We start from the raw sequence: 26,348 nt of genomic DNA, 5'->3' as shown, positions 1-26,348 counted from the left end.
GCATCCTTTCCCGAAACGCATTAATGTTTAGTGACTGTGGCACAAAATGGACATATTACACCTTGAATGCCATGTCAGGTGTCGAGACTGCAGGGCCCCGAGGCAGTCCTGTGCTGTCTGGATGTGTACCCATCAGCCATCCTCGGAAATGTCAAAATGGTAGTTAGTCTTCGGGTTGTTTTCTCCTGTGTAATTATAAATGCTATCAAAATAGCATTTCAATAGCAAGGCCTAAATCTGTTCTAAGAACGTATTTATATATATCGTGATTACTTGCAGTGATAATTATAGCACATAGTTATCTTAAGTTGTTGGACGAAGATGCACCACACTTTCATTGCCACAGCCCCATTGAGTTCCAAGGGCTATTGCATGCTCTGTTAATTTCGGAAATTATTTTGGTTAGTAACAGTTTGTTGTTGCTTTTAATGTTGGAACTTCCCCTCTGAGAGCTTCCCTGTGCTCCTGTGCCGTCCAAACCAAACAAGACCCCTGATTATTTAAAGAAGCTACTTTGACTCCACAGTCCACTCATCCTTTTCAGCTACAAAAATAACACATTGTTTTATCTATGAGTATAAGAATCCTTTTTCAAAGGAAATAAAAAGAGCAGACAGTTTCCTTCCTGGCGAATTCACGGACCTCTTTAAATCTGTTAAACATAGCCACAGACACAACTTACTTGCCGGTTGCATTTCCTAAACTCAACCTGACAAGATAGGTCAGTGGGAAGGGTCTCTGTCGTATATGAGGAAATCAGTCCAAAGCCAGGAAACCTTTCACAGCCACCAGAGTGAGAAGAACAAGGCCTTAGAGTCTAGGGCGAGAATTTCATTTCAGAGGTAAAATGACTAAGCACGTATGCGTCCAACTGTCTGAACAGCATCCAAGGACAAAAGTTTTACTCAGTGAGCCCAAAGTGCTTTCATTAGACTGCATCTAACTCACAAGCCACAAAATATCAACTTTCAAAAGATTTCCCTTCTCCAAATGACACCCTTGAGTGGAGCTGAAACCCGCCTCCTTGAAACGTCACAGTCGTCTCCCTTTCTTGGTTCTGGTGCGTCAAAGAATGAGTTAAATGTCTCCTCGATCTGAAAGCTCCTTAAACATCCGAAGGAAACAATCATGTCAGCCCAAGTTGTCTCTTTTTTGGGCTAAACATTCTCATTTCCTTGGACCGTTTTGTCATGATCCTGTCAAGGCTATGGCTCCATTTGATTATGCTTCTCTCGTAAGTGGGGACAGTATTTCAGGTGTGTTTGGATGACTGCAGGTCAGGTAATCTGTTTTCTCAGCTAACCACAATTTTTAAGCAAAGAGGTTGGATACAGCTTCACTCTGAAAGCAGAAAAAAATATGAACGAGAGCAAGAGAGAAGGCAGAAAAATTATGAAAAGCAGGCACAAGAACTCAAAAAGCATGGCAGTCGGGGGCAATAAAGGCTAAAAAGGATGGATGTGCGTGCGTATGGGGGGAGGCCATGTTGCAAACTATACCATTTCTCTAAATGACACTGAAAATTAATGCTACACGAGGGCAACAAGGTCATGAATCAAAAGTACAAACTCCTCAGAACATTCTGTGGACTAGCCAATAGGAAATATTTAACATTATTTAGACTTTGTTATTGCCAAGGAAGATAGCGATGGAAAAGTCCAGAACTGCCTCGTAACTTGCTGTCTTCTTCTTGCCTCGTTCACCCTGCCAATCCCACGTCCTGCAAAGCCTCCTTTCGAGGGCAGGTACCCTCCACATCCCTTGTCTCTAAGAACTTCGTCGGCCCTCGGTAACAGCACTGCGTGGTCTTCTAGAGCAACTAGTGTTTCTCCTTTACCCTTGGGAGGAGCTCACAGTGCTGCTTGACCTGGCACTAATTGTTTCACGTGCCCCTTAATGTCCCTTTAACTAAGTCTTCAGACCCATTGCGGTTAGGGATTGTGGCTTCCGCTTCCATATTCTGCACAGTCCTGGGCAGATAAAGAGGTGGTTACGTTCACAACGAATTGAACTTGACGTATCTCTGTTGCCTTGAACGCTATATGTATTTCTTTTTCAGATGTTCAGTGGTGGTTTTCTAAATAGAGTAATCCAACAAACACTATCGAGTGCCTCTGGGATGGAAATGTGAAGAACAGGCAGTGATAAGCTTTGCGTTAAAGGTGCATGTCGAGTGCCATGGGAGCACAGAGCGGGAAATGATGGTGAGCCAGGAGGTCTGGCGTGGAGAAAGTGAATTTTACAGGATGCGTAGGGTTGCCGGTGGGGAGGACGAGTTGGAGGGAGGCCTGGTCAGGCGAGAATGCGGCAGCCCAGGAGGAGCGTGCGGCGTGCAGCACAGCTGGGCGCTGGGCGTGTGGCAGGGTAGGGACGAGGGTGGAGAAGCAGTCTGCGGGGACCTGTGTGCCCAGGTGAGGGCGGAGGAGAGCGGGAACCACTGCGAGATTTGAGGCAGGGAAGTCTCATGTCATAAAAGTCGTCATTTAAAAAGATAGCTCAGTTTGGGAGTGGATCAGAGGGTGGGGACGAGGAGTAGGTGGGCTTTTTGGGGGCTAAGAGATGATGCCAGGAGAGGACGTGGAGTGGAATGTCTGCAGCCGATAGGGGTAGTGGTAGTTCAGGGGAAAATGATCCCCCTCTCCTTAGGACGTGGAGTGGAATGTCTGCAGCCGATAGGGGTCATTCAGGGGAAAATGATCCCCCTTTCCTCGAGAGCAAATGATTCGGGCCGATTGAAACTGATAGAAGTTAGTGGCAGCAGCATACTGAATGTCCGACTTTTCAGAAAAGCGAGACATCGGTGGGCAAAGGAATCAGTGTAGGAAATGTAGAAGCAGGTACGGAGGAAACCGAAAAGAGGGTCACAGAGTCTGGAAGCTCAGTTTCACCCCAAGGCCTTGCAGACACGGTCCTAAGGCACGCCGCAAGGAAGGGGACGGAGGGGACGTGGAGACCCAGGGCTGCGAAGGCAAGACGCTGGACTCAGGCCCCGGCCTCTGCGCCTGTGCGTTGTGCGACCTTAGGCAGGCAACTTAACCTTGTCGAGTCTCCGTCTTCCCATCCCCAGTCTGAAAATGCTACTCTTTACGTCTTTGGATTCTGATGAAGTTAATGGGATAAGTACGTCAAGCGTCTAGCACAGTGCCTGCACATAAAGGTGCTGCATAAATATCAGTCTCCTGCTAAGTGCTGGGCACGGCTGTGGGGCACAGAGTGGCGTCAGACAGTTCCCACCCCAAGGGTTTACAGGTCAGTAGGGGAGAGAGCATGTCGATGAGTAAGCAGTAATACTATGCAGGGCAAGGCGAGCCCTGAAAATGCGCCGGAACCGCGGTGTGGGAGAGCAGAGAGCGAAGGCGTGTCTGACTCAGCGGTCATGCTGGGGGACGTTACAGGCTGGGGGGCATCTAAACTGGCCTTCGAGGATGAGGAGGATTTGGAAAAAATAGAGAGGGAGCCTGGACCACAGACGTCCCAGGCCGTGGCCGGCCCACGACCCCTAGCAGAGACGGAGGGCACAGGCACATGGCAGGGACGTGGCGGGTTGGGGTGTGTCGTCGCGGCTCTGGGTTTCGTAAGAACTGCTCTGTGTATCTTGCAGGTTGTTGTGAGGACATGCAGGTACCTCCTGGACTGGGGGTTAGGGGTCCTCCTAGCTCTCTGTTGCTACCCTCTCTCAGGTGGAGGTCCCTCCCCAGCCTGAGGCCACCACTCCCTGGGGGTCCCATCTGGAGTCCTCGTTAGGAGATAATCGAGTAGGACCATTACTAAAAGTATTTGGGAACGTTCCTCTTGACTTTTTCTGAACGGATGAATTTGCGGTCGAGGACGGCCAGACCTTTCAGGAGACTGACATCAACGTGTAAGAGAATGGGGACGGTGCTCTGTTTTGAAGGAGTCTGAATTCTCAGAGTGGCAGTCTGCACGCAGTGTAAGTTTCCGGGGCGGAAGAACCGACATCTGTCACTCTCCCCCTAGTCCTCGCCCAGAATCCGTACGCAGCCTGCAGTCTCCTGGGAGTGCTGAGACGCAGGCTTCCGATCAAACGCATCGTTTTACGTGACACCTCAGTGTGCTGTAGACAGTCACATCTAGGCGGGGCCACTCTGATATTTGATGATGCTGTGAGTGCTATGTTTGGGTGATTCTTGGAGAATCGAAATTGAGGTCCGAACTATTTCTGAATGGAGGCCACGTGGCCCCAGCCCAGGGTGGGGTTAGGCCTCTTTGGATTTCGCTGCTAAATAAACTCTGAGGCCTCTAAAGAGGAAGCACTTGGAGTATTTTTCTTAAATGTGGTCTGTTTGTTATATGTTGCTTTTCTCTAATAGTATTTTGCCGCTTACTTCATGTTAAAAGCCAGCGTATGCAAACGTTTGGGAGCTATGTCCAGCTCATGGGAATCAGAAACGGAGAAGGAATGGACCATGTCCAGTGTGTGGATTGCCCCCCATCTACACGCGCCATCTTCCTTCTTGGATCTCTCTCAGGTGTGGCCACCGGCCATTCTCTGGGTCAGTGTCGTCACGCTGGCAGCTAGCTTTCCTCTCTTCTAGGAACTACTCCCCCCTCTCCCCAGGGACTGTTGGGATGGCAGCTCTCGAGGGCGGCCAGCCTATCCCCAACTGTGCCTCCCGCGTGGAACCAGACAGGCCCTTCCCAGCGGGACGGGGGAGGGGGCAGGAGGCCAGGGGAAGGCACAGACTGGAGGGGCAGCAGGGGACCCGGAGGTGCAAAGCTAAGCAAACGGGATTCGACGCCCAGCAGCTCCCGGCCGCTCCGGCCGCTCCGGCCACAGTTACCTCGCACGGTGAGGCGCGCCCAGCTTTCCACGGAGCCCTTCTGGTTGGTGGCCTTGCAGCGATAGACGCCTTCGTCCTCTTCTGTGACTCTTTCAATAAACAGCGTGCTGCTGCCTGGTCCTAAAATAATCCCTGCGGAACGAGAGGGTTAGATTAGTGAGCCTGGGGGGCAGACAGAAACCGCTCCTCCGTGACACAGCCCTCCTCCTGCCGTGACGCACCCAGACAAGGAAGTCCCCGTGCTGGCCGGCCTGGGGCAGGCCTGCTTCCTTGCCGTCTCTGGTCCGGGCTTTCTAACAGCACCTTCAGCACCCCGTGGGGCTCTGACCCCAGCTTTGGAGACGCAGCTGGCCAAGGCCATCCGCTGTGTGGAAGAAACGCAACGGGGCTGCCATACCCGGCTCTAAGGGACAGCCATCCGATGCCCCCGTGACTCGGTGCCCGCTGTGTGCCAGGCACCACCTGACACTTCTTGTCTTGAGGCTAGGACCGTCTGGAGGGTGTTATGGTCTCCACGTTATGACCATGGAGACGGATCGGCCAGTTAAGCAGCTTGACCAAGCGCATGCAGTGCCACCGACAGCCGGTCTGCGGCACGTGGGTCAAAGCGAGTCACGTTTCCTTGGTCTTGGTGGTGGGGAGCCGGGGCCGTGGTTTAATCTGGGCCTCACTGCGAAGCTTTGTCACTTGAGGCAGGTCACTTAACCTTGCTAAGTTTCACTGTCCTCAGTCTTAATGTGCAAGCAGTTCCCACTTGGTAAATGGGAAAACGAATGGCAAGTGTGCAGCACGCAGTGAGTGTGTAGCGGACACAGCTCCGCAGCCACCGTGGAGCCTGGCGTCCCGGGAGGGGCCCCAGGAGTCTGCGGACCCGGCCTCCAGCCCCAGGAGCCTCAGCACCAAGCCTTCATCACATGGGGACTCTGCCTTAATGAGTCTGTGTTAGACGCCCCGGGGCGGGTGGGGGTGTGGGGGCATGGTGTCTGGTGAGGAAGGAAAAGTAACACACATCTGTACATTCTCTCCCTCTTTCTCCCTCTTTCTCTCTCTCTTACTCTCATTCACTCTCAGACACAGAGCTACACGAGCAAACGGAAAATATCTAGTGAATGAGAATGACTAAATGTAGCACGTGCCCAGTGAAAAGCAGAGTCTGGGGCAGGCAGGGAGACGGGTAAGAAGAGGAGCACTCAGGGAGGGTGGCATGGGGGAGGTGGGCCTGGACTGGAGGCTGGAAGAATTAGCGGAGGTGAAGGGACGAAGGAAGGCTGGAGAAAAGGCGTGACGCTGGAGTGAATAGTCATCGATCGCTTGTTCTGGAGCACTGGCCAAGTGGGCCTGGCCAGACAGACTGTAGGCTATGTTCTGTTAGTTTTAATAGTTTGTATTCACCCAGATTATAAAAGATATATTCAATATAGAAAATTTGAGAATTGTTGGAAAGCATAAAGGAAATGTACAATCTTACTTTCTTGATATTTTGCCTTTAGTCTTTTAAAAGTGGACGTTTTTACAGTTTGTTCATTTATATAATATTTTTGAGCTCTTACTATTACACTATTCTAGATGCTGGTGATACAATAATAAGCAGGGTAAACAAATCCTTGCCTACAAAGGGCTTAATTATAGCTTTGGAGAATTACAAATAAATAATGTAATTGCAAGTAGCAACGAAGTCCGAGACGAAAATATACCAGGTTAAGGGGATGGTGAGTTAAGGATGGTGAGAAGGCGATTTTAGGTCGGCTGCTTCAGGAAAGTTCTCTGAGGAGGTGACGTCCAGGCAGAGACCTGAAACACGGAAGAGTGAGCAGTCTGAAGCTCTGGAAAGGAGTCACACAGGAGTCCTGGGGCAAAGGTGGGCTCAAGGCACAGTGAGAAGGCCAGTGTGGCGGGAATAAGCCCCCGGGAGCGATGAGAGCTAGGCAGGGCGTGGGACTCTATTCTAAGCATGCAAGAAGGCCACTGGAGGTTCCAGGGCCGTATGGGGACGAGGTGGGCACAGGGAGAGCAGTTAGTTTGCTATTGAAGTCGTGGGGTGAAAGATGTGTGGCTTTTGAAGTGGAGCGACTGTGTCAGGAGTTGAATTGGTGGCTTCAGTGGTATTTCCGAAGGCAGAACCCTCGGGCTCGCTCACGCATGGGCGTGTGCTCCATACGAAGGGGTGGTGAAGGCTAAGGACCTGGACAGCTGGGTGCCCTTCCTGTGGGGCAGCAGGGTTCAGGTGCCGACTAGGTGCTCAGGGAGGAGCTCGGGGTTAGGGACAGCTCTGTGGCACAACACACAGAAGGCCCGGAGAGCCACAGGGACGGAAACCAACCTCATGGACGGACATGAGTCCTGGGGAAGAAGAAAGGAGTCTGAGCACCGGCTCTGGGGGAAGAGGAAGAGGAGGCAGTGACAGAGACTGCGAAGAGGTAGTCCCCCAGGGTGGGGCTCCCGGAACCCGAGGGGGCGTTCACAAAGGACAGAGGCCTCCCCCTCTGCGCAGTCTGCCCTGGGGTAGGGCGAAGGGCAGTCCCTGACCACTGCGCTTGACAGCGACCCCTCAGTGAAGTGGGGGAGAGCCAGATTAGTGTCACTGAGAGCGGGGGGTGGGGAAGTGGCGATGGTGGGGGCGGAGCTGGAGGACACGAAGCCAAGCGATCAAATTGTTTTGTTGAATGTGAAATTTTATAGTACGCTTATGTGGGGAGGTGGGAGGAGAGGAAGAGAGAGGGGTAGAGAGAGACGTTAATGATGCAGGGGACAGAAGGAATAATGCCAGAAATCCTGCAGAAGTGACAGGACGTGGACTTTGCTGACCAGAATTGGCCTCGGATAGGCGTAGAGACAGTTAATTCATTTTAACAGGAAGGACGGCAGAGTATAAAGGGACAGGTAAATTGGACAATTTGGTGATAGTTTCCCAGTAAATAAGAGGAACTCATCTGTTTACACTCAGGAAGAGGAGGGACTCTGGAGGTTTGAAGAGAGAAAAAGGTCGTACGATAGTGTGCTGGGAGATTCAGTAGTGAAATGTAAGATTCCTCCTAAGATTATACAACTTTAAATACCGATCGCAGCATAACTGTCCCCCATGCTCACATACTTTTAATATAATCATTCGTTATGCTCATGTATCCTATTGATTGGCGTTTGGTCATATTTATTTGCTTGCACTATAAATAACCATGCAATTAACATCTTTAGGCATAAAGATTTTTCCGTTTGCTTCAGACGACACCCCCCTCAATGTGAATAAAGTCCCTCCCCCTCGCTTTCCAGGACCACTGTCCTGAAGTTGCTGTGTGTCATGCTCATGGATGTGCCTGTGCTTTTTCTCCATAGGCATGTATCTCTGTAGAATATATAATATTGTTTTGTGAATTTAAAAATTCTAAATAAATGGTATCATGCAGTATGTGTACTTTTTCGACTTTTTTTTCCTATTCAGCAATGTTTTAATATTTATTCTTGTCGATACATGTAGATGGAGTTCGTTTTTAACCGAGGTATGATATTCCATTGTAGAAAGAAGCCACAGACTTAAAAAATCCACTGCTCTACTAAAGGATAGTTAGGTAGTTGTCACTTTTTTTTTTTTTTTGATGTTGCCATGTTTTTTGCTAGTCCAGAGGTGGCCGTGATGCACATCTGACGCAGCCGCGTCTACACCGTTATGTGCATCTCCTTGTGCTGTTATACGGTAATCCCATTTCAGCTCCCTCATATAATAAAATCACTTTTCAAAGTACATCAGTTGACACTCTAACCAGCAGTGAGTAAGAGCTGTCCCTCCTCTGTGTACTTACCGATGCCTGGTACTGTCAGATGTTTGAACTGATGGCAATATGCTGGGTGCAGAATAGCATGTCTCTGTGGGTTTAATCTATATTTCTCTGATTACTGGTGTGGCGGAACATCTTTGTTCATTTTTGTTGGCCATTCAGGCTTCTTTTCCTATGAATCGTCTGTGTATGTCCTATGCCCATTTTTCTATTGGCTTACTTGTCTTTCTCTCAATGATTTTAGGGTTTTTTTTTTTTTTTTAAATGTGTTTTGGCTACAGATCCTTTGTTGGTGAAATGTGTTGCAAGTCTTCCTGCATTCCACGAACAGTCTTTTAAACTTTGTTTATGGCGGATTTTTTAGTACAAAAGCTTTTAAAATTGTGTCAAATTTATCAATGTTTTCCATTATCTTTTGCGCTTTTTGTTACTTGTTTAAAAAGAATCTTTTCTTACTCTGATGTAAAGAAAGTATATGCCTTTATATGCTTTCTTCTATAAATTAAAAAAAAATCTGTTTAAAGGATTTATTTAGAGTTTTGTCTGTTCTTTTTTAGATCTTTAATCCACCTGGATTTTTTCGGAGAGAGGAGTACGTGTATGATGTGAGGTAAGAATGTGATTTTTATCATATAAATAGCCAATTATCTCAGCGGCTTTTACTCGATAATCTGCTCTTTTTCCATTGAATTGTGTCAGTTCTGTTGGATACTAAGTTTCCATATTTGTCTGGTTCTGTTCTTAGGCGCGTTATTCGTTCACAGTGACCCGTTTATCTGTTTATCTGTCCCACACAAGTTATGATTACTTGGTAACGTTTTGATATTTGGTGTGGCGTGACCCCTTCTTCACAACTGTCTCGGCCCTTTACCCTTCAATACGAATTTCAGGGTTAGCTTGTCAAATTCTGTGGAAAGTGCTGTTGGGATGTTGATGAGAATTCCACTGAAATTATATAACAGTTGGGGGGAAAGTCGTTTTTATTTTTGGGTTGAAACAAATGAAATTGCCAATATTTCGACCTATAAAAATGGGTCAAAAAAGGTTTAACTTAATAATTAATATTTTCATCCAAGAATATCAAATATCCTTGAGTTATTTAGCTCTTCTTTTATGTCATTTGGTGGTTTTATGATTCGTCTCCTTAATTACCTTGTTTTTTTTGTGTGTGTTTAATCCTAGATATGTTGTAATGTTTGTGGTTATGCCAAAGGGTATTGGTTTCTTGGACCAGTCACTGTGTGAACTTTGTTGCTGGCCTTCAGCGTGGGTCATTAGGTCTAACTTAGGAACGTGCTGCTCTACGTTGCATTGCTGAGGGCATTTTCTCGTAGGCCGCTTGCTTCTGGAGGGACTGCCTAGGTGACGCCAGCCACTAGGACGTGACAATCCCGGGGGTACTTCTGGTTTATTCCTTCATTGCAGGGACCCTGTCAGGTTGGGTCACAGGCCCCAGGGCAGAATTTACAAATGTTGTTGTCTTCAGGGGCCAGGCGCATAACAGGACGGGTGGGGGTGTCATCTGTGGAGCGGAGAAGGCCCAAGTCCCGTCCACGGGTGGTGCATTCGCTCTAGTCAGCTGAAGTTTGGGAATTCGAGTCTAGTATTGTCTTCTGAGTTTTAAAGGGAAGACAGAAGTCTGAATTTTTAGATGTTGGGAACCAAATCGACGTATGTGAATTTGTTGCAAGGGCCAGTGACAACGCCTGTGCCAGGTAGGCGAGACGCGACTCTGGCGTTGAGGGTGCAGGTGCAGAGACGCTCCTGTGTTCTTTATTGAGCAGAGATCTCCCTGATCTGGCCGCCAGCCTCCCAGCCGCTGCCCCTGCTCTGTCCCCGTGGATCCATGGTGCGAGCCGCACTCGTCTGGCAGCTCGTGATAGGCCTCGGTGTCTTCGCACACGTCATTTTCTTGACCCGGCCGCTTGATTGGCATTGCTCGTTATTTAGCCCGAGGATCAGCTGCTCCGGAAGCTGTCTTCCGATGCTCTTGAGCCCCTCCTTCGGTGCTGCTGTGTTCCCTCGTGCGTGCCCCTGCTCTGGCACTCACCCTTTGGTAGTAAGCCTGCGACTGTCCTGCTCGGCCACTCCACTCTGGGCTCTGGGGAGCGGTCACTCTGCCTCATTCGTTACTGAGTCCTTAGTATCTAGTGCTGTGCCAGCCAACAGCTGATGCTCGGTGACTGAGCAAATGTCCGAGTAAACCAAGACAATGGCAATGGGAATTGAGGGGGCGAGGAGAGGAGTGAGCTCTGCAGTGTTAGCGAAGGTCGTGGGGCTCCGGTATGGTCAGTGCTGACCCCCCACACGGCAGTGTTGACTTGCAGCCCGCAGAAGGGCCAGTTCGCCTCAGTCTGTAGAGCTGCATGTCGGTTACCTGCATCGTCCTCCCATCAAGGCGCTCCAGCTCCTAGAGCTTAGAGTTGCAAAGTCAGGTAGTTTCATGGTTCTGCTAAAACATCAGCCCTAAAGGGTCAAGGAATGCTTCACCCTGAGCACGTTTCGTGTACTCCCAGGAATCTGATGATGAGACTCACCTACCGTGCTGGTTGCTGATGGGGCTCGCGGCTCAGAGTTTGTGATGTTGGTCTACGCATTTATCCATGGGGTGCAATCTAAATTTTAAACGTATGTCCAACCTCTTCAGTTTTTAGCATTTTTAAGGGACTTTACAAAAAGTTGTATTTCTTCCCATTTTTCTGGAAGACGAAGGGCAGTCTTGCCGCTTACCGGTGAGCGCCACGTCACCCAGGGCAGCGCATGGGCTGGAGTCTGGTCCATGTATCACCGAGTAGGGAGCTCTGCAGAGCTACGGGCCGCCTGCGTGACGTCATACGGGCACACCGTGCGTTTGCCTCTTATTCCCGACACGAAACTCTGACCCATCGCTTTCCTAAACTGGCCTCTAGTCTGACCAGTGACTCCTGTTCCGTTGCTCTGCTTCTGATTTAGACAACATTACGTCCATCCAATGTGGCCAAATTAATTGTCATCATTAAAAGTCTCTTCTTCACCCATCAAAGTCCAATTCAAATGACATCCGTTCATGAAACCGATCCCAGACACCCCCGTCCGAGGTGCTAATTCGTATCCAGTGGACATCACCAGTTGACTCTGTACCTACTGTGTGGACGTTTTCAAAGGTAAGGCCCGTTTCACTTTCTCTAGAATATAACAAGATGACTCATGGTACATAATTAATGTGTTTGTTGTTTTGATGAAGTAAAAAGTAAATTTTGTTTGTCATGGTTCTGACAGTCTTGGCTCTCTAACTAAATGATAATTTTTTTGAAGTTGGCACCTGGTGTATTTTCAATAAATGGTAGCTATGATGCTGCTGCTGTATACAGTCCTAGGTACTGTAGCTATAGATTCAAGATGGCTAGAGGTCACCTTGGAAAATTAGAGACAGGATGTCTGATTGACTTCCCACAAAGAGCACAAAGGAGGTTTCATATATCCTGTTAAGTTTGGAGGTTTGGAAAACTATGTCTGGGGAACAGAAATCCAAGTTTAATGAACTACATAGGCCGACGACATTGGGAAATGAGGGATGATGAATTCATTAAGTGGAACTAAAAAGGTGGTTGATTCCAGTGTTTTCAGTGGCCACTGTGAGGCTTCTTCCTTCTCTGTGGAAGATTTTACCCTATAAATCAAGCGTCATGGCAAAGCCTTGGCAGATGTAAGGAAAAAAAAGATGGCGAGGTCTGGGATAATCTGAGATATAGTGAACAGCAGCCTTTGTGATGACAAACAACGTGTTAGGTTGGAAGAGAATTGTGAGATGTTTACGACACATGGTCTAAAGGAAATCTCATGGGCAGTGTGATCCCCAACGCGACTGGTTTTTCTTTAGCCATGGAAAAGACAGAGAAAGAAGAGGAACTCTTAGAAAGGGATAAGATTGAGGACAGTGGTGAAAATCGGTGTAATGTTCCTCTCCATGTAACAGGGGGAAAGCCATAACCAAAGGCCCTTTCGTTTGGGGTAATGTCGAGTGCTTCGCTGTTTAACTTACAAAACTCGGTTATGATAACAGCAGTTTCCAAACGCTTTCAGGACATTGGAAACTGGTTGGCCTGGAGGGCTTATGGTTGAAGCGAGCACCTGGAAACCGTGCCCAAAACACATGTCTTTTGTAAACGTTTAGAAATGAAGAATGTTTTCGTGCCTCTTCACTGTGAACTTTGCCTTTGTTCTAATTAAGTATTTCAGGATGATTCAGGCCCCTCCAATGGTCTTGAAAGATGCGTCAAGTGGTGCTAACTCTATGGTTATTAGCTGTAAAACCATAGCTATCGACTGTGTATGTATATAAATTGTGAATACACACACATGTGAATGCACACATGTGTATGCACACACGCACTTATCCCTTCCCCAATCGGGTCTTGTGGTATGTTCAGATTGCCACCCCCCAACCCCCATGAGGCTGGATGCATGTATACTGCAGGATACAGCCATTCACCTGCAGTGGCCTTTCTGTGTGTATGTAGTTAGTTCTGTTTCTGTGACCTTTTTAAGACAGGGAAAAGGTTAATCTCTTACACAATGCAATACTATTAGTACAAGAATAGCTAAATAATGGGAATATATGCCATATTATAGTGTATGGCTGCTAAAAAGAGTGAAACAGAATAATATGTACTAACGTACAAATATCTCCAAGATATATTGTGACAAAAGCCCGTCATAAAACAAACCGCATAGTGCCATCTCAGCGCTCCTGGCGTTCCCGTGTAACCCACGACAGGTCCCTCCCTGTGATCCGTTGTCTGTTCATCCAGCAGTCGCTACTGTCCGATCGCACGCTATCCGCTTGTAGTTTTATCCATTAAACTTACTACCTATAATTTTCCACGAGAACGGAAATTCAAAGTCCGTGTCTTTTTCCTGCACCTACTGTGTTCCTGGAGTGGAGCTGGCTCTTGCTGAATGCAAAGCTGTTGAATGAATGTATGACTGAATCCCATCTATCATTTGTCCCACACATGTGTGTGTGTGTGTGTGTGTGTGTGTACCCTACACTTGTATATATGCACATATATAGGTAAAAAGTGGAAAATTGTTGACAAAATACACATCAGCAGTTATCATGTGTTAATTCTCCATAAGGGAGATTTTTATCACTCATTCTGTTTCTGTGCTGTGTAATCTTTTACAATGACAATGTATTCACGTAGTTCATATTAATTAAATAACGGTATTTACAAAAACGAAATTGTAGGCTTCTTTACCATCAGCAAAGAGCCATTGAATTTGAATTTAGAAGCTATATTAGATCCAAATGCTTAAACATTTGCTATTGACTACATATAGAATGTTGAAATATTGCTAAAGCAAGGAAAGGTCTATACCTTACAAGATTATACAACTTTGGATTAAAGTGAAAAAAAGACTAGTCAAAACTCATGCCATCAGAATATTGGCCCCTTATAAAGTGTGTGTGAGTGTGTGTGAGTGTGTGTGTGTGTGTGTGTGTGTGTGTGTGTGTGTGGGAGTGGCATGACATATAGTATGTTTTCTGTGTTTTATTTTTCAGTTTAATTATGATGGAGTTGAACGCGATGGCTACGTAAACTAATCTACGGTCATACTGTTTAAGGCTCCTGGGTAGCAGGAGATTATACAGACATCAAGCTTATCGCTCGGACGTGGCGTGGAGGGGAAATACACTTTCTTAATTTGACTTTCTCAGCAGCGATTTGAGTCAGGCAAGCAATGGGCAGAGGTCGCTGAGCAGGTTATCTGAGGTCATATGTGTGCATACTCTCCTTAATCGAATCGGGCATAGTGGTGACCCCAGCTGCACTGCTAGGTGTCACTTCAGGTACTGGTTAAACGGTTTCAAGTTTGTGCTTGGAGAGAGGCGGGGTTCCTTGCAAATTCTAGACGCGTAAAATAAAAAACCTCATCTAATCATTTTGCTAAGTGACTGAGAAGACTTGTCTAATATGACGCGTGCGTTTTCCCTCTTTAGTCACCCAGCCATCAGAGTAAACTGGGGACTGAGACCCCCTCCCACTGAAAGCCCAAGCAGGGGCTCTGATTTTGGGCTGAGTGACTTTGGACGGTGCAGTCCCTGAGACCTCTGGACGGCTGCTGGGACCCCACCCTCCGTCGTCCCCCATCACGGCCCATATTTCTTTACATCTCTCCTCTTAGCTTTTCTTCGTTCCCCATTTCCTTTCCCCTGCTTCCGGTCCCTCAAGTATCGACTGCTCTTCAGACAAAACAAGCTGCTGACCTTGGCCATGTCAAACTATAGTGTCATGTGTTGCAAGAGGTCGCGGAAGGAATCAGAAGAGGTCACTTGACAGTCAGAAGGGAGAAGGCTGAGTGGGCACGAGGTCTCTGTGAGATGCTGGACAAGTTCCGAGGCTCCGTCGTGGAGGTGGCCCGCGCTGCGAGTGCACGCAGCGGCACTGGGCTGTGCGCCTTCGTGGTTGCGATGGTAACATCTGTGTCGTGTGTATTTTGCCACAATAACAAAAAAGGGAGAGGCTCTTTCTGAAGTGATGTCTACATTTACAATTTCTCGCCTATTTCTTACATTGTAAATTTTTCATGGAAAATTCAAGGACTTTATAAAAGCGTACAACCCACACTTAATCAGCTCGTAGGGGCCCCTGCCGTAGATGTGAATAGGTTTGTGTCGCCTGATGTGTGCCCCGTCTTTGGGTCTGGCTGTGGCTAACAGCTTCCCAGGCTTTTCTGGTCAGAATGGGGATGAGGTTGCTGTGCCGGAAAAGACAATGGAGACATTTTCTTTGGGCAAAGCATTAGGCATGGACACGGTGCCGCGTATGCCTGCGCAGGACCTAAATTAGCTGGACCTCGACGGTAGAGAGATTTATTTGGGCCCAAGACTGATTCTCCATAAACAACTTGTACTGATTTCCAGTACTAAATGGGACTTTACTCCTGGGTCACTTTGCTTTCCTGGACGTGAACCATGGAACTCTCAAGCTGTACCCGTCAGTCTCTTTGAACTAGCCAGATGTTAGCCGGTCACTGCAGAGCTACACAGGGCATGCGGTAACGTTTTCTGTTTTCACTGTGCTAGGGCCATGCTCGAAGCCACAACTCTTTCATCAGGGGTGGGGAGGGTGGGCTTGCAGCTCCGAGCCCTGGCTGTGCCTGCAGGTCGTACATCTTCCCCGCGGTTACCCCACTTGCCCCGCCTTAACTCCACCCCTTTTTCTCACCTTCTGAAGGGAAGTTGACCCTTAGGAGGGGACTGAGTCTTGGAGCTGCGGCACTGCCCGTGGATGTCCCTCAAGGTACATCTAAACCTTGAGAGCATGTCTGAAGATTCCAGCAGGAGCAGGGAGCTACTGGTGTATCCGCTGGAGAAGCCAGGCCCCCCTTGGTCTGGGCACATAGCCAGGCTGACTGGCTGAGTGAAGGCGACAACCAGCGGCCGGCCCACCTTCCCACGCACTGCTGCATGCGTGCTGGGCATGTGGGGTCCGTTTCTTTTCCGCAGTATTTCTTAAGGCACCATAAGGGTGGGTTTCGTGAGAAACGAAAGGCAATTACTACTCGAGTTTTGCAGAAGATGCTTGACGTTTCGGAATTGTATTCTCAGTAAGAATCAAGCAAAGCCACTAATTCTAACAGCCTGAGGGTGACAGAGTATTATCCCTGGGCATGAACACTCTCGTTCATCTCTCCCTGTCCTTTTCCTTACGATCTTTCCTAGATCTATGGAAACCACTTTCCACGTCACATACAATTCTGTCCCTGCACTTACGAGCATAGCAGGTCACCTCGACCTGAATATGCACTCCGGGTGCAGATATTTGGCGTCAGTGATACAGTGATGACAGGAAAGATGTCCCTCTAGGTCACTAGGCAGTCCTAGTGACTGAGATGCCATTTAAGAAGGAAATCGGTGCGTCAGAGTGAGTCTCTCCTGTTCCGACCTCAGTCTACTTAAGACAGAATTTATTCTTTCTAAATGCCTTGTTGTTCCAATCCTACTGCTTTAATCTTAAAATATTCTAGAAACGTTTCGCTGCCATAGAAATTTAGGTAATGGTTTGACGATGGGATTGTGGGTTCAGGCAGGCTTTACGAAAACATCTCAGGTCAGTATTGCCTTCTGTTCTCCAAAATAGTCTAACGACCTTTTCAGAAACCCCAGTGGTCTCTGCACGGTTATTTGTGCGAAGATTCATGCCTTGCCCTGGTGTAAACGAGGCTACACAGGCCTTCACCATACCCGCTTCGCAAGTGTCTCCTGACTCCTTAACAGCGCCACCATCGAGGAAGCTGCGGGCAGCATCGCCTGCTCATCCAGTATGTCCTTTAAACACATTCAGGACCTCGCAGGAGAGTCTGGGAAGTGCGAGGTAGAAAGGTGACTTTCAATCGTGTGGAGGAGCTGCCGGTCCCTTGGGCTGCGGGCCGGAGAAGTAATGAAGACTCTTGGGAGGCCCATGCTCTCCAAGGTGACCTCAGACCATGGCCCCAAGTCTGCCTGCAGAGCTTTTACATTTTCAGCCCAGCAGAAATGAATGCTTCTTACAAGGGCTGCACTGTCTGTGTGCCCCCCAGGAATCAGACTGTGGTCAGCAGGACTGTCCAGCGGAATGTGTCGCCAACGAAGGCTCTCGGGTGGTGTTTTCAGCGTCGGCCCTTCACGTTAGTTTTCCTTCACGCCCAGGCCTTTATGTTACACTCACTGGAGCTGGTCCAGTCTCTTTGCACCCGTCTCTTTCGAGTAAACGTGTCTCAAGCTTCCGCCCTCTTTGAGCTCTTCGCACCCGATCCGTCCCGCCTAACGTTCCCAGTTGCTTCTTTATTCGGTTCTGATTCTTTATTCGATTCTGATTTGGAGGTTTTCCTGCCTTTATTTCTTCGCACATATTTTCTATTTCCTCTTTAACTCTCTTCCATTGTCTGTGTTCAGCTAACGACGACCGAGAACCTACTGTGTGTGCAGCATTAAGGTGGGAGGATTGAATGAAGCACAAAGGATGTGTTTTTTCAATTATCTAATGATTTAAAGATATTTTAATCCTGTGATTGAGCCATGATAATTTCTATTTGTCCCACTTATTAATTTACCTTACTCCATTTTTGGCTTCATTAAGTCTCGTGCCCAGTTGACCTGATGACAGTGAATAAGTTAGGACACGCATGATTTCTGCTTGAAGCAGCTGTCCTCATTTAAACACCTACGTGAACTACTTGCTTCAGATGTTGAGTTACTTGGATTTGTTTTCTTTTTCACTGCTGTATTCACCACATCAGACCTAAATCATTCATAAAGCGATGCCTTATAAACGTTTGTTGAATTTATGGATATGGAAGGAATTCTGGACCTTTTAAAACTGAAAAGTAACTGGATTTGGGTTTGAAGTAATTTTTAACTTTATATATGGCATCTCCACTTCTTAAAAAATACTTTAAATATCTTTATTATGCTTTACATTTTTAAAAATAAATAATTAAATTATAGTCTTTAGGAAGCTTAGCTTTAAGGGTTGGGAATGAAAAGATAGTTGTTGTTTTAAATACATGCTTGTTGATGCCCACAAGGTCATTTAAAGTGAGTGCCTGTCTGTCCTCTTGTGAGTGATGCCTCGCATGCAGCGTGCGGAGCCCAGGCCCCACCCAGTCACTCCTGGTGGGGACCTTGGTCAGCGGCCCACTGACTCTGTGACTTGGAGCAAGTTATAGTCCTGTCTGTCTCTGCTTCCTCGTCCTGAGTCTGTAAACCAGGGATACCGATTTAGCAGACCTCACGGAATTGTTTTGAGGGGTAAACAAATTAATATTAACAAAGTGCTCGAAACGGGCCCAGGTGCCTAACAGGTGCCAGTTAAGTTAAACATCCAGCGCCTGCCTCCGATGACAGCTGTGAAAGCTAACTGAGATATTTGTACATCTCCTAACAGTGCTTGGGACCTGGTGAAGCCTCGATCAGTCTTTATATTTTTTCATAACGGAGACATTAAGATATCATGTCTATTTTCAAAGATTTTAAAAATAAGCACACGTAGAACGAGAACAAGTGAGTAATGTGGTCTGTGACAGGCATCGTGACACCCAGACAGCAGAGAAAGGGGTGTCAAAGAAGGGTCCCTCGGGGTGGGGGGCCAGCCGCTGGCCCAGAGGCTGCGGGAGGGGAGGGGTGAGGGAGCAGGCTGTCCAGGGGAGGGGGTGGGTCCCAATCAGCAGGGGGGTGCCCAGCCGGTGGCCCGGGGAGCCTGCTGTCCTGGGCGACAGGTGCCCTCTCCACGGGGTGTCGGGCAGTGTGCTCTCCAGGGCGCCTGCTTGCTTCTCGTTTGGGGGCCCTGGTGGCATTGCCTCATGTCCCCGTGCACATGCTTTCCTGCGCCTGCTGGCTGGGGGTCCCTTTCGTCCCTGCTGGGTGCCCTTTGGCCTAGGACTTTACTGCTAAGCTTTCAGAACGCTCTCTTGAAATTGCATTTCTCCTACGGGACGGCCGTGCCCCACTGAAAGCTTTTCCTGGAAGGAAATGTGGAGGGACGAAAACGTCCCTCCGAAGTCCTGTCAGCGGGCATTTCGTGGCCACCCGTCTAGCGCGTGAGCCCTTGTGTGTGCCCTGCTTCCTCTCTTGTATTTTCTTTGGACTAGAGTAAGTTGTCACTTAACAAACAACAATGACAATGGGCCGGACCCTGCCAGTGGTCCAAGGTCACTGAAATCCCGTCAGTGCGTAGACTCGCTCCGAGCTGCCAGGCTCTCGGGCCTCTGAGGGGCGCAGCTTGTGCTCGGGGCTCTCGGGCTCAGTCTGGCTTTCCAGAGGCTCAGCGTGTGACGACCGCCTCTCCGGCCGCGGGCCTGCTGCTTTCCCGTTTCAGCTTTGGAACGACCAGTGAATCAAGGGTTATCAATTTGGACACCTGGAACCTTTACTCAGAGGTTTGTAAAAAGAAGTAATCACAAGGAATTGGTGTTTTTGAACATATCTACATGTGTGAACGAAAGGGCCCTGGTCACAGAGCATGCCGCGTTGGCTGATGAATTTGCTGCCTCAAGTGGGACTCTTCCGTGTGAAACTTTATAAATATTATATACATGTCAGAGATTATCTCCAGAAAATTAAGAAACAAAAGGCTCTAGTAGTTTTAAAGAGTGAATAAAGGGAAGACATGAAATTGGCAACTTTGTACAGTTGAACTCAGTAAGTGCTAATATTAGCTTATTAGAATGATATTTATTAAAGATTTTTATAAGAATTTCTATAAGACTCTTCGATACTCTTCTTTTAGCCCTCAGACGATTAAAAAAAAAAAAGTGGGAGGAAGGTGTCTTTATCGGATTTCGACTTGCTTGACGTTTGAGCGGTCTTGTTAAACCTTCGGACACCTTCCAACAAATTCTGACAACTCACTGGCCAATTTCTATATACACGAAGTGGCTCCAGAAAGTGGCATTTACTAAGTCATGACGACGTGCTAGCTTAGTTATGCTAACTCATTTACACCTCGCCACGTGCCCGCGCAGCGGTCAGTATTATCCCGATGCGATAACTGAGGGAATGGAGGCTCAGAGCGTAAAGACGAGCGAGATGCCCAAATGCTCTGACCTGGGAGGCAGAGCTGCGCGAAGCCTCCCCGAGTGCCCAGGTTTTTCCGTTTGTGGCGGCTGGCGTGGGACAGTCTCTTCCCACTTATCCTGTAGTCCTGGATGGTCACGAGTTTTCAGATTTGTTCAACTGTAACCTACATCCCAGTTATGAAATCTTTAACCTACATCCCAGTTATGAAAACGGAACTTAGGTCCGATGTGCTTCTTTCAAAGAGTCACCCAGTGTCTGACATGAACATTTCACAAGATGCGTTCCGCGACCCAGGAAGACGAGAGAGCGCAGAGTTTGAAACCGCGGTTTACCCGACTGCTTCGGCACAGGGCTTCTTTGGGCGTTGGATGTGAGCCCTGACTCTGAGGGGAGGGTGTCACCGCTGTGGTTTCAGCAGCTGTTTATTCACGGATTCATTCATCCTTTAGTTTTGGTAGAATAACTCAGAGGATTTGTCATCTAGGAAACTGCCCGCCTTAGTGTGTCATCTTGGGCCAACCGCTTTATCTCTTTGGGCCTAAACTTTCTATTTTACAAATGAGACTAGAGATATTTCAAAGGTCCCTTTAGCTTTAAAAATTCTATGATACAGTTCTCCTCACCCCCCATCCCCAAACCAAGTCTAGGCATTTGTGCTACCAGGTGAACTAGCTGAAGATAGAATAAGATTTTCCGAAAACCATTCATTCATTCATTCATTCGCTCATTCACATATGAAACATTTATCGATTGCCACGCACTATGCCAGGTTCTGAGGATAAAAAGACAAGATGCAAATAAGACCCAGATACACCGTCAGCCCTCAGGGTGAGGGCCTGATATGATGACACACTGCAGTGAGATTATATACTTGAACGATGATAACGTGTAGAGAGAGAGCAGCAGAAACGTGCAGAGACAATACAGACGCGTACGAATGGATGACTATAAAACAGCTTAATAAGAGAGCATGGAAACGTTTGTAAATAATAAAGACTCATGGAGGACCTGCCTCCACCGTGCAGGAGGTAGGTAAGACACTCCTGTCTGTGTCTTCAGGGGTGTGGGAAGGGCAGGTGCTCCAGGGGCCACAGGAACAGAAACAGCATGGGGGGTGCAGCGTAATGTTACGTGTGCAATGCGCAGTGACCTCCGAGTGTGGCAGTTGCTAGAATGTCAAGTTTAAGGCAAGGGAGGATGAGCATAGAGCCGTTTTTTGTTGAGGGGAAAATGCACACAGGACCATCAGTTTAGATTTTTTTTTTTTTTTTACCAGTAGTATAAAATGTCATTAAAATATTCTTTTTACCAAATCGTTAAAACTGGAATAGGCGAATTTAGAAGATCATAAACCCGCTGCGAACTTCATCTGTGCCAGTTGTTCAGAGCTCTGCTAAACCTTAAGCCCAGGAACTAGTCTTCACATTCCCGTTGCCCAGGCGAACCGAAGCCTCTCCTGAGTGGCTCTGACCGTTTCTTTTTGAATGCCCCACAAAGCGGGTTACAGGAGGACCTTTCTGCCGGGTTAGGAATGGTCTGCAGAAGACCTGCCTCGCACAGTCCTCGTTTCGCAGAAGCATGAGCTGGAGCCCCACACTCTGCAGCTCTACCCACAGGTGCTCCAGCTGCTGGATGGAGGTGGCAGGAACCTTACGGGGAGAGGGGGCGATGAGAAAGCGTGAGCACAGGAAAGCATCACTTACCGGGCTCTTGCTGTATTTTGTGGTCGTTTTTGAACCAGGTGAGCTGAGGCTCGGGGACGCCGTGAGCGTGGCAGTCTAGGGTGGTGGAGCTGCTGGCGGCCACGGTGTGGTCGCTGAGGTTCCGCAGGAGGCGCGGTGCTTCCTGACCTAGCGAACAAAGAGAGTTGTCATGACTCGTCAGCTTCCTTCTCTTCTCGTCCATGCACATCGACATTTGAAATTTATATAGAAACAGCAAAGCTCAGCCGTAAGGTTTCATTCGTAATTTTTTCCCCTCAATTTCTCTTCTATGGTTAACCTCCCGCTTCCTCTTTATTAAGTTGGTATAATAAATTGAAAGTCGTTCGAACACAAAGTAAAATCAAGAACTAAGTTCCGTATTTTCAGATTTCACTACCAAGGTTTTTGCTTGGCCAATCAGTGTTCTTTCTTTTTTTTGAGAGAAGCTTTTCTAAAACCTAAGGATTTTGCATCATACTTTAGGAACTGGACAGGAAAGACATGTGGGGTGTAGCTTTGCAATGACTTTTTCTATAAATAGATAGCATGGCGACGATGAGCTAACATGATTTCGTAAGTGTCTGTATTGTCGTGTTTGTGAAGGCAGTTTGTGTTCCTCAGCTGTCAGTAACCTAAATCGTAAGGTCACAGACCAAACAGGAGAATTTTTTGAACTTTGAAAGCTTTATTGATTCTTTCTTTCTTCCCTTCCCGTACCAAATGCAAGCCACCGAAGGGTTCATTCAAGAGGCAGAGGCACAGATTTGCGGGTTTTGCACTATATAATAGTACAAATATTGTATTTTATATTATTTTCTCTTAAAACATACAAATATGATACAATACAATTTATTTTAATAAAATCCCAACTCATGTAGTACAACAAAATGAATTTAATACATTAGGATGCGGTACGTTACAACATTAAAATCCCACGTCCAAACAGCAGTACCCCAGGGCCCGTGTGAGGGGTGTCTACCGGTCAGTCCTGCTGATGTGTGTACATTCTAGTTAGGCGGGGGTGGATGGGTAGGTAGCTCGAGCTTCCAAGGGGAAAGAATAAAGGAATGATGTCTGTCCCACCCTCCCAAATCGTCCGTCTGCCCCTCGTAGCAAACCCTGGAAGAGAAATGAAACGGTTTGGGCATGACTTACACACTCTGCGTCACTGGTTTCAGTCACACAGTACGAGCTTTCTCTGACCATTTCTGACTCCCGTCTTATTGTCCTAAAGCTGTGAAAGCAGCTCAGGGGTGATTACAGCACTACAACAGGTGACACATGGCTCTGCTTCCGTGCCCCTGCCGCCGTCCTGCCGGGTCCCCACACCTCTCTCTCTCTTTACTCCTGCAGGAAACTCTCAGGATTAGCATTCATCGAAGCGATTTAGAGCTCTCCGGTTAAAGTGTATTGTCATGTAACTTATAACATGTGGATGTAGCGTAACAGGGCAGGGTTACTACCTGTTAGGAGAAACAGATTCTCATTACATTTTGATTTCCGTAGCTGATCGTTCGTCTTTCCTCATTCCGTACAAAATGAACTCTGAAGGCAAAGGAGCATGTTGCCGGAAGCGCTGTGGTTCCGGAACTCTCCAGACAGCGTGTGGAGTGGACGACAGCGCCGATCGTCTTGCCTGCTTCGCTCTCTTTCCTACTCTGTCTCACCCCCGGGCAGAAGTGCTGTAATATTTCTGCGTTTGCATCCTGCGCAGTCTGTCAAATAGCTTTTCCTAGTGGAAACTGCAGCCATCTGTCAAGTCCTTCAGTTTGATAGCTCTTACAGTGGCCGTGGCAAGCCAACTCCGACATGTCTCATTTAAAACTCCGTTCACCGAGCTACACTGTAACAGCTTCTCTGAGCACGGTCACTGTTTCCCACGCACTGAGAGTGACCAGATAATCTGTCACTGCCCACAGGCCTTGTGGTACAAGGGAACTCTGAATGTAGGGCCCGCAACACCCAGCTCGTTTTCATGGCTGCAAACTAGGGTCACCAACACAGGAACACTTTAACGTAAATGTCACGAAGAACTCCCACAGGCCCCGTCTGTCCTACACAGACTTCAGACCAGAGAAGCAGCAGAAAGCCCACAGAGTTGACCCAGGAATCTCAAACACACAGTTCGTATAAACAAGTCTGAAACATATGGTATTATGATTTTTTTTTCCTTTGTGTCCATTTCTGAAAAAATGTTCTCCTATGAGAAAAGTCTCATTTTTGGCTAGTTTCTAAATGACCAATTAACCAAGGAATCATTTTATCAGTTTCCAGTCTACACTTTTTAGTCATCTATTTTGGTTTTTAGATAAGGCAGGAACATTGAGCCCCTGTTTTTGAACCTGTTATTTAATGGAAACAGGTAGCTGCTTTCCAAACATAAACAAGGTGGGGCCGATCCCTTCACACAGAGAAAATCAGGAGCGACAGAACATTCCTGCCGTCGTCAGTGGCCACAGACAGCCCCCCGCCCGGTCGCCGCTTCACTTTTCCGTGTCAGGCCCAGTGTCCCGTCCATGGGTTCCCGTTCTCCACCTGGAACGGGGGCCGAGGAACCAGCCTCATGCCCACTGCTCCATCTCCCTCATCCACACTGGGCTCTCTTCCTTTCTCTTTTTCCCAGTATCCTCCCCTTACTCCACACCCAAAAGAGTAACTACTAAAAAAAAAAAAAAAAAAAGGTTTTCTTTTTGGAACTGTCCAGAAGGATTAATTACACAGCAAACAATCGGTTACAGAATTCTTAGAATCTTCTCCTGTAAATATGAGCACCCTGCCTTCCCCTTCCCCACGAAAACTGCAGTTTTAAGGGGAAGGAAATGATAAGATTCTGCATGTCCAGTCCACTCCCCAAATCAGCGGCTGGTTCGGCTCTCATAAAAATGGAGGCTTCCCCGTTCTGCAGTCCCGAGGCCTTGTTTCCTGAAGGAACACGCTGGCTTATAATGAACAAAGACGCCAGGCACAAGAGCCATAGGTAAAATTTTGAGATACAATTGATAATTCTTTCCTTTGGGCTGACAACTTCCAGGTTGCTAATTGTTTTCAGAGCTTTCAGGGGCTCTGGAAATGGTATTGTTTACTCTTTCACACTTGACAAAAGCAATTCCCACGTGAAAGACAAGTTTAGCCGTGGGACAGAGTCTGCTACCTAAAGTAGGAAACGGCCTAGAGAGTTCCCAAGCCTGGAAGGTTGTCATTGTCACCTCCTGTTGAACGGCTCAGCCACTGTGTTCTCAGCCGTACTATTTTGGTCATTATAGTTTGTTTTCCAATAGTTCATGCAAATCCCATATAATGATCAATCATAAATGAAAACAACAAAACAATGCATATTAAATTGGTGAAAAAGGTCACTTTGCCCCCAAATGCAAGTTTAAAATAAGAGATTATGGTCTCTCTCGATTTAAAAATGGCGTATCCATTTTTCAATGACTCTGAATTCTGCTTCTGTAGTTTTGCCATTTCTTAATCCCCACAAAAATCCTATTAACACAGGCTTATGGAGAAAGTGGACTTTTTTTAGTGGACAGATTATAGATTTACATTTAGAAGAATGCGTTAAATCTCTGATCATAATAGCCTTTATTTCCTTGATAATCGATTGTGGTACACCTTTGAATGCCATCAATTAAACAGGATAAAGTTCTTTAAAAGAATAACCAGGGGACACAAATATTTAAAATGAAGGCGTGACCCACTTTCTTTCAGGGGCCGTCACTCATCTGTTCCGTCCACTGAGGCGGCGAGGAGGACACCGCCCCCTGGACTAGCTACCTGGAATTGCACGAGGGGAGGGAAGCGGGCTCGATTTGGGTGGATCCTCATGATTCATACTGCGATAAACCCTTCATACCTCTGAATTACACCAACATCTTGCACCCGGGGCCCATTTTAGAAGCTCCAGCTTATTAATGTGCTTAATGTGGGAAAAAAAAAAAAGCATTTTCAAATAAATAAGCGTTATAACTTGCTATCCAGGTGCTATTTACAAATCAAGAGCAGATGAAACAGTACAAAATAAACCCAGGCAGAGGTCCAACAGAGTCTCAAATTCAACTGTACTCATTCTGAGCTGGAAAGTTAACTTATTCATGTCCGTCTTTGGCAGAAACCAGCATCTGTTTAAATTATTCGGTTTGTGCAGCTTTGAAACTTAACAGTAAAAAGAGGTTGGCATCAAAGCGGAAGGAAAGGACCGGTTCCCAGTTGTTGTTTATCAGGCAGGAGAAGACAGCAAAGAGCAGAAGCACAGAGTGTGCCTGCGAGGTCCTCCAAATCCAGCCGCGCCCCCGGGCGCCCTTCGGCCTGGGGGGCCGGCGCGGGCCTGGGGCTCATTATTACTCTGTCATCTCCAAACTCATTTTGGGAGGAGCATCTCCTCTGGGCCGGAAAATTAGCAACAGTGACAATAAATCAAGATGATATGAGACAACTGTTACTTCTGAGTGAGTCCTTTAATGTTTGACATTACTTTGTGTGGTACAATCACTCCTGGTGCTCTTAAATTTGGACATCCGAGAGAAAACAG

At 47.4% G+C, this 26,348-nt stretch overlaps 1 protein-coding gene across 2 annotated transcripts in view; it reads right to left on the bottom strand.

Moving 5' to 3' along the window:
- The window catches only part of FLT1 (fms related tyrosine kinase 1), a 130,501-nt gene that overhangs the window by 40,917 nt on the left and 63,236 nt on the right, over positions 1 to 26,348 (bottom strand). For both annotated transcript variants that reach the window (XM_025046906.1, XM_015590144.2), the window contains exons 13-14: positions 21,818 to 21,964; positions 4,803 to 4,934 (exon numbers count right to left, since the gene is read on the bottom strand). In XM_025046906.1, coding sequence (XP_024902674.1) covers positions 4,803 to 4,934; positions 21,818 to 21,964 — 279 coding nt within the window. The remainder of the gene's footprint in view (positions 1 to 4,802; positions 4,935 to 21,817; positions 21,965 to 26,348) is intronic.

Source organism: Pteropus alecto, unplaced genomic scaffold (assembly GCF_000325575.1).
Source record: "Pteropus alecto unplaced genomic scaffold, ASM32557v1 scaffold80, whole genome shotgun sequence".
Lineage (NCBI taxonomy): Eukaryota > Metazoa > Chordata > Mammalia > Chiroptera > Pteropodidae > Pteropus > Pteropus alecto.
The sequence above is the reverse complement of the archived record's forward strand: the minus strand, read 5'-3'. Positions and strand labels throughout refer to the sequence as shown.